We start from the raw sequence: 18,363 nt of genomic DNA on the forward strand, positions 1-18,363 counted from the left end.
AATCAGCTGTCAACGTCTCGCTGTGAATGACGTCAGCTGAAACAGATTCGAATCTCTCAGCGCTTACGGTCACACCGACCCCAACGTTAATAAAAACGAAAACCTCGAAGGGTTCGCCAGCAATAGCAGCTCAAGCCAAACCAAAAGCAAACCACAAATCGTAAACAACAAAGTGACAGCTAAAAAGCGAAATTCTAATTGCCCCAGTGATACAACTAGTAGGGGCCCAGTGTGACACAATCATCTAAATTTAAAGTGTGAGAAACAGAGCAAACTTTTGGCAACCGATCGAAAAACAAATTCAGTTGCTGTGTGCCGTAGTGCTACACGATAAAACAAAGAAACAACAACATCCCGAGAAACCAGGCAATGTCATTGGAGGATCTCAAGTCCAAGTTGCGCCGTCATCCAAAGTTAGTGGGCCTCGGAGGAGTGGGCCTCCTTACTGCGTAAGTGAATCACTCCATATAAGCCCGTGAAAACCACAACAAACCCTTATCTGGAGCAGCTGTTGTCAGCATACACAAAAAAAAGTACTCATAAATTGATAATCTTTTCGCTACTTACTACTGTCTTTCCCATTTTAATATTTTTTTTGCTTTCCTTTTTTTTTTTAAGTCCTTAGTAAATTGAAATTTAAAACCAACAAATTTCTGATCAATACTCAAATTTTTTCTCTGTGCAGCGAAAAAAAAGGAATCGAAAAACACCTCCCATTGACCCACTTACAACTATTACAATGAACAATGTGATTTAGGGGGCTCGTCTGCACACGTTTTCATTATTCTTATTTCTTTTTTTTTAAAAGGCGCCACATGGCCCAGAATAAGTCGTACGATCTAGATATACTACATACATATATATATCGAGAAAAACAATAACAACAACAGATCTTGTTTTCCGCATTCCCTCTACTAAACAGGCCTTGTCGCACCTGTGACGTCATTTGTTTACAACAAATTACGCGATGATTAATCAGGCTGTAAGCTATAATACCTAATGACCATAAACAAAAGGGTTTGGTGGTGTGATATTAAGCAAATAAGTTGACAATAACTGAAGTATTACTACAGGTTTTTTTTAATTTCTACTGTAGAGCTAAAACAATTTTAGTTTTAATTAAAAGGTTTTATGAGTGAGGGCAAGACATTTAATAACAATTAATTTAATAAAAAATATCTTGTATTTATCAAATATATGTTTGGGTTCTTTTCGGTTTACTTTTGAAATACAATTTAATTGGTAGAGTATTTTTTAGTCTCCTATAGGCACTTATGGCCTGACTCTTTTATTTTCTCACCAAACACGATCAAAACAAAACGTACGATTTTGTAAAAGTGAGATAGCAAGCTGTTAAAGTTTTTGTTTTTGCCATCGCTTCTTCTTGTTTAGCGTGTGCGTTAACAGCTGTGCAAGGCCCCACCAAAAAAGCGAAAAAAACACTGAGCAAATTCGAGCTGCCAAAACTATCATGGCGCCATAATAGTGCGCAGTTTAAAAATATTTGCAAGAACCCCCCGCGAATTTATAGATCTCCTTATCACAAGTGATAATATAGGGTTTACTTATTTGTTTGGGGATTGTGGCGCGTGTTTTTGACTTTTGGTGATTGGGTGGTGTAATAGTTGTTTTTGCACTCGGAGGTGACGCGCCCACTTTTTGTAAATAAACAAACTAGTCTTCGGGTTCGTTGTTGTTGTTTATCTTACTTTTACCTCAATAACAAATAGTTGGCAGCAATTTGTGTTGTTGTTATTTAAGGTCAATTAATTTAAAAAGAAGAACAACAACTTGTTAAATAAAACGGAAGTTAGGATTGATAAGGACTAAGGATAGTCCCTTTTTTAATCTTGATTTTTTTTATGTTTTCCAGTGCTGGTTTTTTGCTGTACGAGTCGCCGCAGGTGCGCAGGTTCCTTTCCCAATATGTGGACAAGAAATCCCCGGAACCGGACAAGCGACGTGCCGAGTACATCTACATCAAGTACCACATCTACCGCGAGTCCATGCGAAAGCTAAAGCAGAAGGAGGAGGACGAGAAGAAGTGGATTAGCGTGATAATCAATCCGATTGGCAAATGGTGGAAGTCAGCGAAGCACTCGGTGGCCTGGCGACTGCTTAACATTGCCCAAACGGGCAGCCAACCTGAGCGCCTGAAGGCAGTGCAGCAGCTTATCTGCATGGATCACCTTAAAGACTGGGATTTCCGGCACCTGGCGCAGATCTGCGATGCCCGCACAGCCGTTTCATTGGCCCGTTGCAATGCCGACACGCGCTGGTTCATGCCGGTCCACCGACGCGGTTGCATCAAGAACCCGAAATTGCTTCTATCCGAGCTCCACTTAATGCTGGCCCGCCTGCGACCCATGTCCTGCGTGGACCACTTCTTCAGCAAATACTTTCCCGAACAGGATCCCATTGTAAGTTGATATCAGTTACCCTTTGTAAATAAACCTTGACTTCTTTATTATTTATTTTTTGCAGGAGGACATCCACGAATACTTGACTCAAGAACAGACCATTGTTCTCTCCACCGCCGACACGGATTTACTCAAGGAAATCATCTCCTTCCTACACCACATCACCAAGGATCCCGAGGCCTCGGCCAGGATAATCAGAGACGGCGGACTTGTGCATCTCATGGAGCTGCGGAAGATATTCAGCGACGATAACGAGACCTTATCGACTCTCTGCAAAGTTTTGGCCAACATGTCCCTGGTGCCCGATGCAGTCGAGCATTTCTTTTCGTCCGGTTGGGTCGGAGCCCTCGCCGAATGGCAGCAGTGCCCCGATCTCCGACTGCAAGTGATCTCGGCCAAGACCATGGCCAACCTTGATCACGACGATCCCAACCAGTGCACATATCCGCCCAATGTTTATCCACTGCATCCACGAGTTCGCACCCGCAGGAAGCCCAAAGCAGATATAGTTTTCGTCCACGGATTGCTGGGTGGAGTTTTCATCACCTGGCGACAGCGGGATAGGAAGCCCACCGAGCTGGGTCTATACGGAAAGAATGCCTTCTATACCAGTGAGACGGACGATGTGTTTCTGGTGGGCGAACAAAAAAGGGTTAATGGCAACAAGCAAAAGAAGGAGCAGGGCAAACCGTTGGTGCCCACACAAGCCTCAGATGCGGCCAAAAATGGCAACGCAAATCCCAAGACAGAAGCAATCAAAGGTAAATTATAGTACTTAATATGCTTTACCCATAAATGAATCATTTTCTTTGCCAACTTTAGATCCTGTCTTGAAAGCCAGCAAGAAAGTCGAGGAACAGCGGCTGAACATCAGCGATGCGGCCACCATGGAGTTCGTGGAGACCCTAAGAAACGAGGCCGAGTTGGACTCGGATTGGGAGGTGGTCCACCCGGATATTCCACTTAATGCCAGCGAAGATTGTGTCGGAAAGTTCAGTGTATCAGGGACCGAGTGGCGCAACCAGGACACAAGTGAGGAGTACACGAATTGCTGGCCCATGGAATGGCTCCCGGATGATTATCCAGATTCGAGAATTCTCGGCATAGATTACACTTCAGCGGTCACAGAGTGGTCGGCCAACTTTACCAAATACTGTCCCTGTGAAAAGGGACAAGGCCACATCGATGTGAGAGCTGGAACACTGCTCGAAAGGATCTCCGCCTCGGATGTTGGCAACGATCGTCCGATTGTTTGGATAGGACATTCCATGGGCGGCCTGCTAACCAAGCTTATACTGCTTAAATCCCTGGACTCGCAGGAGCCGAAGGTTCAACAGCTCGCTAAGAATACCAAGGGCATTGTATTTTTGGGCACTCCGCACCGCGGCTCACCCATTGCCAAGTGGAAGCAGCACATGCAGATGATACTCTCGCCCTCCATTGAAGTCAAGGAGATGGAGGAGAACTCGCCGAAGTTGCTGGAGATGCATCGCCGCTTTATGGGCTGCCTACACACGTTTTTGCGCCACGTTAAGGTCGTCAGTGTGGCGGAAGGATCGCCCACCATGCTCACCACATTCAAGTTCCCACTGCGCATTGTCACGGAGGAGTCCTCTAAGATAGATTTCGGGGACTTCTATCTGCTGAAGGACGATCACCTGAGTCTCTCCAAACCGATCTACAGGCAATCCTTTTTGTATCAAAGATTGTTGCATGTGATTCGCGAGGCGGTCCGCGAGCGATCGGATCCCAAAAATCAGGATGGCCAAGCGCAAGCCACGCCAGAAAAAGATGTGATACTCATGAATATCGTGGCTATGTTGGTGAAGGGAGCCAAAGGCCTGTTTGAATCGCTGCCTCGAGTCGCCTTGAAATTCAGCACTTAAGATGGGAAAATAAATACCCCGCTACACGCCAGTACCTTTATAGTATCCCGATTAGGCTATAACTTGTAAAGTATTTACCCAAACGAAGCTAAGCTTCAAGTGGGGGTTATTGCTTTTCCACACAACCCATCACCAGCGACCAGAGCCTTGTAAATACTCTCGCACTCCATGTAGTTTCTTACGCCCGAACCCTAACTTATTTTCCTCGGTCAACAACTTAAATGTTCAAATAAATGTACTCGTTTTGCACATATCTGAATAAACTTTCTTTACCATTTATAAAATTAATTTACATTTATTTTAATAATTATTATACAAATTAACGTTCCTAAATTTATTCGGATCATCAGCTGGGACTCTGGGTCTCCTGCAGCTTCTTGGCCTTAAGTCTTTCCTGCGCCAATCTTCGGTTTTCCGCAATCCTCGCCATTTGCTCGGCGGATAATTTCTTGGCAGCTGGCGTTGGCGGCTGGGAAGGAGGCAGTGGATGGCCATAATCACTGATGTCCAGCGAAGCCAAAGGAGCTCCATTCCGGTCGAAGGTGGGAGCCACCGGAGCTCCATTGCGGTCGAAGGTGGGAGCCGCCGGAGCTCCATTCCGGTGCAAGGTGGATGTATTTACCGCTGAGTATGGCGTGGACATTACAGCGTTTCCACGTGAGAATGACGGAGTGGCTAGCGTACTGTTACTGGATGCAGTGGACATTTTCCTCTGGTGCGGGGTGCGCGGATCCAGACGGGAAATGGCTATCTGTTCGCCCAGCAGGGCGTCGAACTCATCGAAGGGTTCATCGCCGGCTCCGTCCTGCTGCTCATCCTGCGCCTCGTCCATGGCCTCCGCCTCATGGGCGCGCATCTCCTCCAGCTGCCCGAGACGGTATCGCGTCATGTGCACCTGCAGTGGTTTCTTTTTGCCCAGCCGCTCGATGTTGTTAAGCACATCATCGAAGGTGTAGGTGGGATACATGCGATGACCCCAGTGCTGCAGGCGTCGAAGTACCTCGTCGAGATCGGCTTTCTCATGTCCCTTGCCCTTAAACTTGATGTCCTTGAAATAGTCTTCGATAGTCTGGATGCCTCTGGGTCCACGTAGTGTTTCCACTGTCAACCGTGGTCGGAAATTCCTTGCCACCCGTTTTTTTGGCTCTACTTTTTGACCTTCCTGGCTACCAGGTTCTCCTCCGTTTTCATCGTCGTCCGCAAACAGCTTTTCACCCTCGCCATCGCTGGGTAACTGATCCGGATCCGCAGGCAGATTGTCATTGAACAGGTCATCCACACCATCGTCGCCAAAAAGAGACGCCATGGCCTACTTTATCGGAATTCGCTCATAAAAAATCAACCACAACAATGGAAGTCTAACAAAATTTTACCGCCTTTTTTCTGATTCTTCTTGATTTGCCATTCACTGGCAACGCTTGCATAAGCTAACAGGGCTGCCAACTGGACGGCTCTTTGTTCTTTGCAATTTTCGATTACATAACTAATTTTCGTTTATGTAGGCTAAATTGTTTATGGAAGGTAAATTAACAAAAGTGGGTGGCGGAGAAAATGATTTGTACAGCCATCCGGCTTTTGCATTGGTGGCAGCAGACGTTAGGGATGGCAACGTGACATGTTGTCTTGAACCAGAAAGTTTAAGGGGTTATATACCTTTTTGAGCGAAAAAATGAGGGAACTTTGGATTTTTTTCAGGTGTGTAGCAATTATTTTATGATACTGAGGTTATTATTTATTGATAGTACATGTTTTTATAGAGACAACAAACGTTTGTTCTTAAAAAAATATAAATAACTTTCGAAGTTATGGCAATTCTCTCATAACCCTTTTTTTGTTATAGCGGCTTGTGGTGACCACGATGGAAGTCCAGCGGGTCAACTAAAATCAATAAACCAAAAAATTTTTATTAGTTTAGTATTATTTCTAGTTCGTCATTGAATTACTTCAAGAATATTTGGTTTTTTCTGCATACAGTAACAATTTTTTCAAAAATTGATTTTTCGAGCTCTAAAAATTTTATTAAAAATTTCTTATCTGCAAAATCGAAATTGCCGCATAAAAACTGATTCAATGACGAACTCGGCACAATCATTACGAATATTTAAAAAAAAATTGAAGAAGATCGATCAAATAGTTCTTGTGCAATCGCGGTCACAGCAAAGGCACTTTTGGAAAAAACGACTTTGAGATAATCGCATTCAAAGTTTTAGGTTGCGGTACAAAGAGCGACGTACCGCGCCTCAAAACGCTGTTTTCCTATCGAACTATTATTCGGATCTCTTCAAAAATTTGGGAAAATGTTCTCTAGGGGATATACTTTAGGATTCAGCTTAAAAATTTTTCGTTTTTTTAAAAAAAAAGGTATATAACCCCTTAAGCAATAAAAATAAATTATTGATTTTGGTTAAGGATATAATATGTTAGTTAATTGTAAATTGTACAGCATTGTAAATATCACATAACATAAGATCATACAGTCGACGGCTCCAGCAGCTAGTACTGCAACTCTCTTTAGTTAGTCTTAGTTTTGTGAGACATTCTAACTGCAACAAAGGAAAAATGAAATAAATAACATCATAGTTTAAAAAGTTAATTTTAAAATTATACGCTAGGTATACGCGCTTTGCTAAAACCCTTAGAAAAGTTTCGTTAATCAATTTCAATATTTTTTTTTGAAAAGGCGAAGTGAAATACATATTTCGTAAGGCAGCACTATTATTGGAGACCTGAATCTCAATTAAGGACTAAACTGGTTTAGTTATCCAAGACAAATTAGTTATAAAAAAGAATTATATTAAATTCCAGTTCCCGAAAAGATTTGCATATGAATTATTTGCTTATGTAAATTTGTGGTACAGTTCTGTGCAAAATAAATTATTGTTAACACGTCGTGAAAACTCACGCACAACTGTCATCCCTAGAGTCGAGAGCAACCCTGCGGATCGGCTGGCCTGGCAACGCCAGCAAAACGCCATACTTCCAAGAGCATTTTTCGGGGCGAGTTTTCATTTTGCGGATAATTGTCGAAAAAGCGGTAAAAGAACGTGCAAACACAAACCGAAAAACCGCTGCTTAAATGCGTTCAGCACGTGTGACAACAACGCTACGTTTAAGACGCTGAAACTGTCAGTTTCTGGCCAAAAAAGAGCGGCCAGCGAGAACGAACAGAGAAAATTAAGTGTGGTGGAAATAAAGGCACCAAATAATCGGGGTTCTACGCATTGTACGGCGTACTGTGTTTGCACCCAAACGACGCAAACAAAACCAAAACAACCCAAAAACCGTTTAAGAACTATGAGATCCTAGAACCGAGGGCCGGGCATAGGATTCCATTTAACCGCCATGGACAACAGATTCAAGAGGCCGCTCAAGCAGCGGGCCAACTACCTGGACGCGCCCTACCACCACAATCCGTCGCGTGGCTATCAGAGGAATCTACACGGTCATCCCAACCAGGGGCATCCCACACATCTGCATCCCGGCAAGAGTGGAAGAGCGCGCCAACATCACGGATACAATCATGGCGGTAAAAGCTACCGCAAGTCAATGCCACCGCCTCCGCCGCCACCTCCTATTCATGAGGGCGGTGGTGCCATGGCGCCTCCCTCGTCCGGCGGACCAGTAGGTCCCGGCGCCGATATGGTCACCCTCATTGTGGAGAACAACAATCTGAAGCGGATGATTGTGCTTCATTTAAAGTTGATGCAGGAGCAGACCGACAGCCTGGCGGCCAAGGACAAGGATCTAGACGACCAGAGCACCAAGATAGGCGTAATGATGGCGCTAAATCAGGAACTAAAGCGAGCCGTTACCAAGCTGGAAGCCGAAAACGAGGATCTGCGCAAGCAACTGCGAAGAAAGAACCAGCGACGGAATGACGATGACGACGACGACGACGATGATCATTTACTGCCACCTGCTGTTCCGCAGCATAAGCCGATCCGCTGTAATGCAGAGACGCAAACTGTGATTAGGGAGCGGGAACCAAGCACCCAAACAATAAGTTCGCTGCCGCAGCAAGCAGAAGCTAAACCTAGGATTCTGAGTGTGGAGGTGATTCCAGCTTCAACCCAGTACGCTGCAGCAATCACGAATTCGCCGGCCAGCAAACGCTCCGAGAGCAAAGGCCGCGGCGAGTTTAATGGTAAGAAGGTGAGCACCTTCATCCTGCAGCGCATGAACCAGGACTCCAAGCATCCCGTCCAGGAGCAAAAGGATCAGGTGGCAGAGGAGACGAAGCTGGAGGAGCAGCTGCAGCAGGAAGACGAGGACCAGTTTCGAGAGGAGGTCCATCACGGCGGGGAGGAGGAACAACTGGAGATGCAAGAAGTGCAGGCTGAGGAAGTTGTTGGAGGAGATATCTTCCACGATGCTCTGGAGTCCATTGAAATGGAAGTGGTCACCGAGGAGCTGGTGGATTTGGAGGAGCAAGCACAATCTGTGGATGCCAACGGCCATATGGAGGAGGACGACGATGACGACGACGAAGAGGATCAAGAGGATACGGATGAAGCGAATTCCGATGAAGAGGACAACGAAGACGATTCTCAATCGGTGATGAGCAACGTGGACTCCCACTCTCGAGCCGAAGCCGATCTCTGGCAGAATCAGGTAAGTTTTTTTGAGATTTATCCACCAAACGATCATGTCAAGCAATCGCAAAATCTTGCAGGTGAACACCCAGGAGTTGGAAACGACGCAGGCCATGGCGCCTTCGGCCCACTCAACGCCCAATCATCAGCAGAGAGGCCTGTTTGAAACGGAGCATAGTAAAGAGGAGACTGAGGATAGGATAGAGGAAACGGAGCAGCCCCTGAATCCTGAACAAAAAGTTGGAAAAGCAGCTAGATGCGGTTGACCATAATGAGGTCGAAGCCGCCAAGGGCGCTGCTGAAAAACGCAGACAGGATCAGGAACAAATTGCAGAGAACGCATATAAAACTCTTATTTTCCTGCAGGACGTAAAGTTGAAGAAAAAGGAGATGGAACGGCAAGTATCTGTGGAGTTGCCGAAAACACCTAAGGAGCAGCATAAGCAGCCGGACTTGGCTAAGGAGGATCACAGAGTAACAAAGAAAAACCAAGAAGTTCCCAAGGAGCAACCGAAGCAACAGGAGGTTCCAACGACGGCGCTAAAACAGGAGGACCCACCAAAAGAAAACAAGCTACAAGATCGGGCAAAGGATGTGCGAATAGAACAGCATAAGGCAGCAGAGGCGCGCAAAGAGCCGGTTGTCAATAGGCAACCGGAGGATGTGCCCAAGCAGTTGCCGAATGCGGTAGCGCCAAAGGTAGCAGCTGCCCCGAATCCAATGCCTAGGGAAACCTCTGTACTCAAGGCCAACACCGCTGATGTGAAATGTTCACCTGCTCAGAAGAATATTGCTAACCACCAGTCCACCAAGACCCAAACGGATCCGGTGAAGAAGCAGCGACTGCAGGTCAAGATAAGGCAGTATGATGTGTTGTCTGACAACAGAATCAGCTCCTCCGCTCCCTCTGATCCAAGGAAACACAAGATCAGTGAACCGGAATCAGGTCCCGAGACGAAGCTCTCTAAACATTTGGAGGAGAAGGAGGAGGAAACCAAGCACAAACTTATGTTACATATACAAAAGGTGGTGCAGAGTCGGTCACATACTACGCCCAAGAAAGTTATAGGGGAGAGATCGGCCTCAAACCTAATATATCCACCACCCAGTGCCCCCGTGTCATCTACCACAATTACGCCAGCGCCCACGCCGTCAACAACACCGACGCCAGGCTCCACGCCGCAGCCCACGAACATATCCTCGATAGAACCGGAAATTTCTGCGGCAAAATCAAAGGTGTCTACGGCAGCTGAGCCAATAGTAACTCCTCTGACACCTCAGTCCAATAGCAGTGTCAGCAGCAGCACTTCCACAACCAGAAAAACCGTGAATAACTGCTCACCCCACACGTACAGCCGGGCGACAGCGAGATCGGGAAAGACGAAGTCCATATTCCGCACCGTCACGTTCCCGTACAGCACGAGAACGTGGGAGGATCAAGAGTTCCACTGCGACAACGAGTTCTTCCTGGAGGAGGCCGACGAGCTGCTGGCGGACTATCCTAGTCTGGAGATACCCAAGTGGAGGGATGTCCCAGTGACGCCAAGTTCGGATAAAAGTAACACGGAGCCACTCAGCGATGCTGTCTTTGAGCGGCGACACCAGAAGTATGTAAAGGACGAGATCGATCGAAAGTACAGGGATGCACGGTACATGAGGGAGCAGATTAAGCTTGAAGGGTTAAGGACGCGTCGCAAACAAGACGAGGTATTGGTTGTGCTAGATCCGTTGCCCGCGTCTACGTTTTACCCGCTGCCTGGTGACATCGAGGCCATCCAGTTTGTCAACGAGGTGCCGCTTCAGGCGTATGGTGAAAACATCATCAACATGGAGGCGCGAGAAGATTTCGGCGTCCCCTGGGTGGATGCCGCCGAGGCGACAACGTCCATAGCCAGATCCAAGGCGCTGGCCGAACCGGTGGCAACGTTGGCCAGCAAAAAGCTGGCCACCACCGCTGCGGAAGCGAGGCACCAAGAAAACCACTCCTCCTACGTGTTTCTCAAGGGACGCAAGCGTCTAAAGGTTCGTTAGCCATCGTCAGGCAGCTCCTGGAGATTCTGCTACGGAAGCTGAGCTGCGAGTGGCGATTGGGCGGAAGACGTTGCGTTTACCATGCTGATCTTTTTCATTTTATAAGTTTTAATTATTTCTTAAGCGTAAAAGTGAGAGCACCAGAGTTAACAGTAGCGAATCCCAGAGATCGTAAAATTGTCATGTATTCCAGATCAGACGAGGTAGCTTGTACATATGGTTCCACGGCAGCAAATCTTATATTTTGTAATAAAATAGGCGAAAAGATTTTTTTAAAAGTAAAATACATTTTTTTTTTGATAGAAGCAAACCATTGAAATGTCATTTTAAACAGTTTTCTGTTAATATGTTAATTTTTGAAATATTTAAAACAACAACAGATTTGGTTGGTATTCAATGTATAGTTTGCAGCTAAGATATTTTATCAAGTTTCCTAAACTATTGCTAGTCGCCTGGTCTGGAAATGATTAGTTTTAGTTACCATCTTGCAATCCGTAGAAATTCTAAAGAGTTTCGCTTTAGCTTGTTGCTAATTTACGTAACTAAGTCCCAAACAACATGTAATCTAATCCAGTCTCTTAGTAAGATCTGATAATACATCTCAGCTTTATCACCTTTAAGATCGCCCGTACTGACGTGATAAAGGAACAGCAAGGATATGTTCAATGGGCTGTTTTTTTGGCAAAACAAAATGAAATTCGTAGACTTCTATTTTTAAACATTTTTTTTTTCTTAGCTCGTATAACCATTTTCTTTTGACTTTATTTATACTATGTGTTATGTCGTGGCGATGCTCTAAAGTGGACAACGAGTGTGTTGCGAAGAGTTACTCAGGTATATCCCCGATAATTTTTTCCATTTTTTTTTTTTTTTTTGAGGTTTGATTGTGTAAAAATTGTGTGAGAGTTGTTGTCTGCTTAGGGTCATCGCACTTAAAAATTTACCGTATTGTTGTATTTTATTATCTTCTTTTAACTTGTTTCATGTTTTACCAAAAAAGAAAAACTCTAAGAACGCAAACAAGATTTGAAAAATAAATACGAACCTGATCTTAAAGCTATAATCACACGGAGGCCTCACAGGCTAAATATTATTTTTCAGCACGTCTTCTGTTTGACTTTCGGTAGCAATGATAAGGAGCCTGCCAACGTCCGGTGGAAATCAAATCCCCAGCTCGCCTTCGAGTGGCGCCTTTATATTTGTAAATTTCTGTAGGTGTTAAGTCGGTTATTTGTAATGTAGCATTAAGTAGAACCAGGTATCCCAAGCGCATTGCAAGATAATTATAATGCAAAAAAAAAAGAGAAGAGTTGTATATTGTCAAGGAGGAGAAGGAGCAGAAGAAGGTGGAACGTCGTAAAACACCCTTTTACACCATTCATGTAATTAGCGTTAATTAGTTCAATTTATGAAGCTTCAACTGAAAATGAATTCGAAATTTAATGCCACCACTGTAGAGCCCAAAACAAACACACCTATCCTAAGAATAATTGTACTACATACAATGTATTTGTATTTGTTTAACAAGTTTTATTGTAAAGATAATGATAATAATATATCGGATAAAGTAAATTGTAAAGCAACAAAATGCAATCAATACTTGGACTCGCAACTTATTTTGCACAGGTGATATGTTAAAATTCTTATAATTGACAATTATTTATTGCTCTGCGTCAAGTACTGATGACCGGTGGTCGCCCACAGCTCATCCACTTCCTCGAAGCTCTCGCGCCACAGCTTCTGCAGGAGTTTCCATCCCTGCTCCTGGGTGACCAGCAGGTAATCATTCGTGGGATGCAGTGTGTGGGTGTAGAGACCCATGACCAGACTTTGAACCAATCTGGCGGCAACGCAATATTTGAGGTGAGCCAATTCGGAGTTATCAATGGGGTTCAGACTGGTGTAACCGGACAGAAAGATGCCACCGCTTGCCAGATCGTTGGCCTGCAGGATCATATAGGTGAGGGCGACTCCGATCTCAAAGATCAACGGCGATTTGCTCGTATCCCCGAAGTCAATCACACCCTTGATTGAGTATTCGGTTTGATTGGGGGCCTGCTCTACCAAAATATTCTGTTCGTTGAAATCGCCGTGGATAATCTGGTGTTCCAGGGTGGGCAATAAACTAAGGACCTTTGCCTCAAACGCATCGATCACCTCTTCGCAGATAAGACGGCGCTCCTGATCCTTGACCACATACAGAAATTGCCTCAGTTCCGGAACACTTTGCAGCATCCAAAGGGTTTTGTGGGTTTCGTAGGCCTCGTGGGTGAAATTCTTGAGAGCTCGATCCAATCTGGCCAAGTATTCCCCGCTACGAAAGAGCAGGTGCTTCGTCACCGGCACCTGATGGAAGATTTCGCCCGGGATATATTCCAGAAGTCGCACTACGTTTGAATTTCCATTCAGCCGTTCCACCGAATAATACTTTCCAGTGGCATTGGCTATCGGTCTGGGGCACGTGACGCTGTGCTTTTCTGAATAAAAAAAATATTACGTACACTATGGGATCGGTAAAAGGTGAAAAAGAATTTACGTAAATAGAGCAGCAGTTGATTTTGGCCGTCCACAAAGTCCACTTTCTTGGAGTCCAGTGAGTTAAGGATTTTTAATACATAGCCATGTGGACAGTGGGTTACAATGAGGGGGTTCTTAACATTGCTGAAATAGTAAGAATTATAAATTAAAAATAAACACGATTTAAAAAAAAGGAATTTTATAAATCCGTTGACTGGCTTATAGTGTTGGCGAATTTTACTTTATTAGATCTTCGTGTTAATGGCAATGTTCATGTTAGTATGACCATGAAAATAAGACTTAATTTTGTTGTCGCGCTTCGCAACACTAATGCCAACCTATTGGTGTGATTGGCAAATGGCTTCTGGCAAATTTTGGCGCTTAAACTCGTGATTTTATTTTATTGATTGTTTTTTGTTTACGTCTTGTTTTTGTTGGCCCAATAATGGGCATCACCGGTCTAATACCCTTTGTGGAGAAGGCATCCTCGAGGTTGCAACTCAAGGATATCCGCGGCAGCACGGTGGCCGTGGACACATATTGTTGGTTGCACAAAGGAGTTTTTGGGTGCGCGGAGAAATTAGCCCGCGGCGAGGATACGGACGTTTATATCCAATACTGCCTGAAGTACGTTCAGATGCTGTTATCGTATGACATAAAGCCGATCCTGGTGTTCGATGGCCAGCATTTGCCGGCAAAGGAGTTGACTGAGAAGCGGAGAAGGGATTCCAGGAAGCAGAGCAAGGAACGCGCTAAGGAACTCCTGCGATTGGGGCGCATCGAGGAGGCGCGATCACATATGCGTCGCTGTGTGGACGTCACCCACGACATGGCTCTTCGGCTGATAAAGGAATGCCGTAGCCGGAACGTGGACTGCATTGTGGCGCCATACGAAGCGGATGCCCAAATGGCCTGGCTAAACAAAGCGGATGTGGCCCAGTACGTCATCACCGAGGACTCGGATCTTACACTCTTCGGAGCGAAAAAGATCATCTTCAAGCTGGACCTCAATGGCAGCGGTCTGTTGGTGGAAGCCGACAAACTCTATCTAGCCATGGGCTGCAAGGAGGAGAAGTATCACTTCGACAAGTTCCGGCGCATGTGCATTTTATCCGGTTGTGACTACCTTGACTCCCTGCCTGGAATTGGACTGGCGAAGGCATGTAAATTTATACTCAAAACGGAACAGGACGACATGCGAATAGCATTAAAGAAGATTCCCAGTTATCTTAATATGCGTAATCTGGAGGTAAGTTGCTTAAACAAGAATTAAATAAAGTAATCAATTTTTTCCCACTCTCAGGTCAATGAAGAATATATTGAGAACTTCCTCAAAGCGGAGGCCACCTTCAAGCACATGTTCATTTACAATCCTCTGGAGCGCCGCATGCAGCGTCTATGTGCCTTGGAAGATTATGAAACCGACGAACGCTACTGCAGCAATGCTGGCACCTTGCTGGAAGATAGCGATAAGGCCTTGCATTTGGCCCTGGGCAACCTAAATCCCTTCTCTCTGAAGCCTCTAGATTCTTGGACACCGGATAAGGCGTGGCCCACACCGAAGAATGTGAAAAGAGCCAAACACAAAAGCATTTGGCAGGGGAACTTTAGAAAAGAAAGCACGGCGACGCCTAAGAAGCAAACGTCCTGTGCCTTGTTCTTTAAAAAAGTGGATTTTGTGAGCAAAACCGTCGACGAGGAGATCGAGGCTAATCAGCGAATAGAGAAGGCCAAGCAAACGGAGGCACAGGTGTTTACCATGTACAATTTTAGAGCCAAGAGAAGGAGGAGTCCGAGCAGGGAGGAATCCATTGACCAAGAACGAACTCCTCCTCCTTCGCCGGTGCAAAAGAGTCGCCACAATCCGTTCGCCAAAGAAAAAACAGCAGAGGAAGCCTCCCAGCGATCCCCAGTGGTTTGTGAGAACTCCTCTTTACTGCGACTGTGTAGTCCCAAGAAAGCAAGTCCTTTGGGGGGCGGAGCTGATGAAAAGAGAGTTAATTCCCTGAAAAGAAGCATTTTCGCCAAGGAGCAAGTGCAGGTGCGAAGTCGCTTTTTTGCCTCCGAGGCCGAACAGACGAGGCTCCAAAAGGAGGAGCCAATAGATCAACAAAATGACATTAAAGACGAGCAAGAGCTGGGCTCAAGCTCAAGCCCAAAAAAACTAAGACTGGAAGACGAAGGCATTCCACCAGAAGGTAACCATGAAACACAACGTTCTGAATCGCCCAACAGTGTGGAAAATAACGAAACAGAAACCACTGCATCATCCCTACTGGAGTCACAAGAAAAGATTGCCACCTTAGAATCAAACGAAGAGTCAACCCCAAATAGCTCAAAAATACGCATTAAGGCTCTGGATATACTAGTAGATAACACTCTGAACTCGACCGATTCAGACAGAAACAACAACGATGACATTATTCTGCTATCCGATGATAGCCGCAGTTCTGAGCAAACAGCCTCATCCATATCGTCAACCATCCTGCCACGCCAAAACTCACTGCCATCCAGCAAACGAAGAGTTGGATTGAGTAAACCCTCCACTGCCAAAAAGGGAACACCCAAGTCCACCAAGACGAACGGCAAACTGGGCGCCGTGAGTCAGAATCAAACGAAGCTCAGCATGTTTGGCTTCCAAAAGAGACCTGCGCTCAAATAGATAGTCGTTTTTAGATTGTAAGCTTTTTTGTTCTTTAGATTAATCTAATTTATTAAAGTGAAGATGTGAACTGACTACATCAGGGCTGAATGCCATGAATCCATCAAGATAACAATTGCGAGGCTGGCAAGGTGAGTTCGGATTGCCGGGAACTGCGTCACACTTAGATGCCGCGACTAACAGCGTTAATTAAACGGGGTATAAATAGATGCTACACGCCGTCGCATTGCTCCGCCCCATTATCATTTGTTTTCGCGTTGCACAGTCGTGCTTGGAACTGCAGCTAAAATCGCGGTCAGATCAACAGCACAGAGAACTATTTTGATTTTTTTTAATAGTTTTTTGAGCGAATATCCGAGGGTATATTAACATTTATATTTTTCTGTAAAATAATGCTTCAATTGATAACTACCTACTTTTTGTGCTGTCTTTCTGACCGAAACGATTACTGCATAAGGAGATTTTTTGCTGTGTATTCCGACACCAGATAAAATTGCGGATGTGATGAGGAGTTGAATGAGGGCTGAGATACTCCCTTCGTTTGGCTTACCTATCCTCCTTGACGAAGAAGTTGCGATCGTCGTAGGCGATAATTTCCTTGACCTCGCTTATCGTAATGCCGTAAAGTCTTCGCAGCAGGCTCTCCACATCATCCGGCTCCACTTTTGGTCGCACATCTGATCCTGGCTTGAGAAGATCCCCATCCACAGGCTTTTCCTCCGCACTGGTCCCATTTCCATTCGAGGATGGCGCACTGTTCTCCTTGTTTAATTTCTGGGCTGCGTCGTACTCGTGATTTAGGGTGTATGACTTTTTGGACATGTTTGTCAGCTCCACATTGTTCCACTGCTCCATTTTATTTTTTTTTGGGCTCTATCGGAGACGCAAAAGACCAAAGGCCAAAAACCCGTATGTAAACAAATATCAATTAGAAGGCGAATAAAACCGAGGTGGAAAATGTTTTCAGCTGCGCGTTCTCCAGCGAAATGAATTGTGTTTCAGTTTGAGTTTCAATTGAAACGAGTTCGTCGACGTCTTCTCCATATCTTATTTGTCAGTTTGTGTGTCTGTACAGTGAAGTATTGCTACCATAAAATCTTTTTTCAAATGTATCTCTTATTTATTGTTAAAAAAAAAGATAATTAAGTATTTAAGAAAAACCTCCAGGCACAAATATGAGATTAAAAAATATTACAAAATAGTCAATGGCCTTTTGTAGCGAGGTCTGACTGTGTTTGCGTACGATTCTGTCCCGTGAGTTATATTTTTTTAAGTGGGTGAGTGTGTGAGCCTCTTTCGCCACTTGCAGCGCTAACTTGGTTATTTGCTTAATTTGTTAAAGCCCGGTCTGTTTGCTGTTTGATTGCGACTTCTGATGTGCAGCGAATAGGATTTATTTTCTCTATATATTTTGGGTCTTATCTTGGAGGCAGATGTTGCCCAACCGTGGAAAAACAAACTGCCGGTCGTGATTGGTCTTTATTAACGCCTTAGTTGAAACCATATCAATCATAGGAGTACTTAAATCGAATAGATCGCAGAAAAGCAAATAAAACTCAAGTTAAAAATTCAACTGTCAACAGAATAGTTTACCAAAGATAAGTTGCAAAATAAATACATATATGAATATTGACTGGGAGAAAGGTGATAATTGGGGTGTGTTAATTGTAGCAAAGTTTGATTATCAAAAGCTAATAGTTGACCTTGGCTCAATTACAGTTTATTGCTCATACGCAGCGATGTACGTAACTACGATTTTGCGGGCTCACACATACAAGCTAGCTATTCAGACACACACACACACACACGTGCTCAGCAGGGGGCAATTAAAATCCAAATATATTGTGCATGTGAGACACGCAAATATGCACAGCTGACTGCTAATCAAGCACATAAACAAGCCTCCGCAAACACATAATATAAAACTAAGCTTATTTACCTGGGCACGGTGATGCACCTGTGTGTCCGATCTCAAAAACTGTTTGGCTAAACTCAGAAAGTTTAAGCTATGATGATTAAAACTTCTCAGGCGGAAAATCGGTTATTTTTTACCTGCAAGGCCACTTGTGTAATAGCGCACTAGTAGCAACTAACGTTGATAAAAACTAAAAGGAAAACTTAAACAAAAACAATAAGCGAACACATTCAAAAATTCAAAGAGGGACAACATGCGAATGGCTATTTTTCTGCCTCTTACACCGTGTCAATCAGCTGTTTCATAACTTACTTTTGAAACGTTGTTTGCCAACACTGAT

General features: G+C 44.7%; 5 protein-coding genes across 7 annotated transcripts; 3 read left to right on the forward strand and 2 right to left on the reverse strand.

Moving 5' to 3' along the window:
- Positions 1-56: 56 nt before the first annotated feature.
- Positions 57-4,564, forward strand: LOC108096075 (protein SERAC1). Its single transcript, XM_017197435.2, has 4 exons — positions 57-449; positions 1,874-2,420; positions 2,485-3,181; positions 3,243-4,564. Exons 1-4 carry the CDS (start codon positions 370-372, stop codon positions 4,304-4,306), a joined length of 2,388 nt encoding a protein of 795 aa, XP_017052924.2. The 5' UTR covers positions 57-369; the 3' UTR covers positions 4,307-4,564.
- LOC108096076 (protein TIPIN homolog) lies at positions 4,556-5,704 on the reverse strand. The gene has a single exon (XM_017197436.2). The coding sequence runs from the start codon at positions 5,610-5,612 to the stop codon at positions 4,653-4,655; it is 960 nt and encodes a 319-aa protein (XP_017052925.2). The 5' UTR covers positions 5,613-5,704; the 3' UTR covers positions 4,556-4,652.
- Positions 5,705-7,265: 1,561 nt separating this feature from the next.
- Positions 7,266-12,311, forward strand: LOC108096060 (protein male-specific lethal-1). 2 transcript variants are annotated; one of them, XM_043209404.1, is made up of 3 exons: positions 7,266-8,917; positions 8,979-9,141; positions 9,236-12,311. In XM_043209404.1, the coding sequence occupies exons 1-3, from the start codon at positions 7,649-7,651 to the stop codon at positions 10,927-10,929; spliced, it is 3,126 nt and encodes a 1,041-aa protein (XP_043065339.1). In that variant the 5' UTR covers positions 7,266-7,648; the 3' UTR covers positions 10,930-12,311. The 2 variants fall into 2 exon arrangements, with proteins under 2 accessions (XP_043065339.1, XP_017052908.1); XM_017197419.2 differs by lacking the exon at positions 8,979-9,141 and having other exon boundaries at positions 9,265-12,311.
- Positions 12,312-12,436: 125 nt separating this feature from the next.
- On the reverse strand, positions 12,437-18,269 carry LOC108096062 (hydroxylysine kinase). 2 transcript variants are annotated; one of them, XM_017197422.2, is made up of 5 exons: positions 18,161-18,269; positions 18,048-18,094; positions 16,659-16,981; positions 13,466-13,590; positions 12,437-13,406 (listed from the first exon to the last, which is right to left on the reverse strand). In XM_017197422.2, the coding sequence occupies exons 3-5, from the start codon at positions 16,961-16,963 to the stop codon at positions 12,586-12,588; spliced, it is 1,251 nt and encodes a 416-aa protein (XP_017052911.1). In that variant the 5' UTR covers positions 16,964-16,981; positions 18,048-18,094; positions 18,161-18,269; the 3' UTR covers positions 12,437-12,585. The 2 variants fall into 2 exon arrangements, with proteins under 2 accessions (XP_017052911.1, XP_017052910.1); XM_017197421.2 differs by having other exon boundaries at positions 16,659-17,205.
- LOC108096061 (exonuclease 1) lies at positions 13,725-16,185 on the forward strand. Its single transcript, XM_017197420.2, has 2 exons — positions 13,725-14,695; positions 14,750-16,185. Exons 1-2 carry the CDS (start codon positions 13,892-13,894, stop codon positions 16,106-16,108), a joined length of 2,163 nt encoding a protein of 720 aa, XP_017052909.2. The 5' UTR covers positions 13,725-13,891; the 3' UTR covers positions 16,109-16,185.
- Positions 18,270-18,363: the final 94 nt, after the last annotated feature.

This window comes from Drosophila ficusphila, unplaced genomic scaffold, assembly GCF_018152265.1.
Source record: "Drosophila ficusphila isolate 14025-0441.05 unplaced genomic scaffold, ASM1815226v1 contig_127, whole genome shotgun sequence".
Taxonomy (NCBI): Eukaryota; Metazoa; Arthropoda; class Insecta; order Diptera; family Drosophilidae; genus Drosophila; species Drosophila ficusphila.

Bases quoted from the DNA above. Each gene is read 5' to 3' on its own strand.
- LOC108096062 (XM_017197422.2), bottom strand. From the start codon at position 16,963: ATGGAGCAGTGGAACAATGTGGAGCTGACAAACATGTCCAAAAAGTCA. The intron at 13,591-16,658 runs GTAAGCCAAACG...TTACTATTTCAG, and splicing joins TTCTTCGTCAAGGAGGATAG to CAATGTTAAGAACCCCCTCA. The intron at 13,407-13,465 runs GTAAATTCTTTT...TTTTTTATTCAG, and splicing joins TCAACTGCTGCTCTATTTAC to AAAAGCACAGCGTCACGTGC.
- LOC108096076 (XM_017197436.2), bottom strand. From the start codon at position 5,612: ATGGCGTCTCTTTTTGGCGACGATGGTGTGGATGACCTGTTCAATGAC.
- LOC108096075 (XM_017197435.2), top strand. From the start codon at position 370: ATGTCATTGGAGGATCTCAAGTCCAAGTTGCGCCGTCATCCAAAGTTA. The intron at 450-1,873 runs GTAAGTGAATCA...TATGTTTTCCAG, and splicing joins GGAGTGGGCCTCCTTACTGC to TGCTGGTTTTTTGCTGTACG. The intron at 3,182-3,242 runs GTAAATTATAGT...TGCCAACTTTAG, and splicing joins CAAGACAGAAGCAATCAAAG to ATCCTGTCTTGAAAGCCAGC.
- LOC108096060 (XM_043209404.1), top strand. From the start codon at position 7,649: ATGGACAACAGATTCAAGAGGCCGCTCAAGCAGCGGGCCAACTACCTG. The intron at 8,918-8,978 runs GTAAGTTTTTTT...AAAATCTTGCAG, and splicing joins CCGATCTCTGGCAGAATCAG to GTGAACACCCAGGAGTTGGA. The intron at 9,142-9,235 runs GAAAAGCAGCTA...AAATTGCAGAGA, and splicing joins GAATCCTGAACAAAAAGTTG to ACGCATATAAAACTCTTATT.
- LOC108096061 (XM_017197420.2), top strand. From the start codon at position 13,892: ATGGGCATCACCGGTCTAATACCCTTTGTGGAGAAGGCATCCTCGAGG. The intron at 14,696-14,749 runs GTAAGTTGCTTA...TCCCACTCTCAG, and splicing joins TTAATATGCGTAATCTGGAG to GTCAATGAAGAATATATTGA.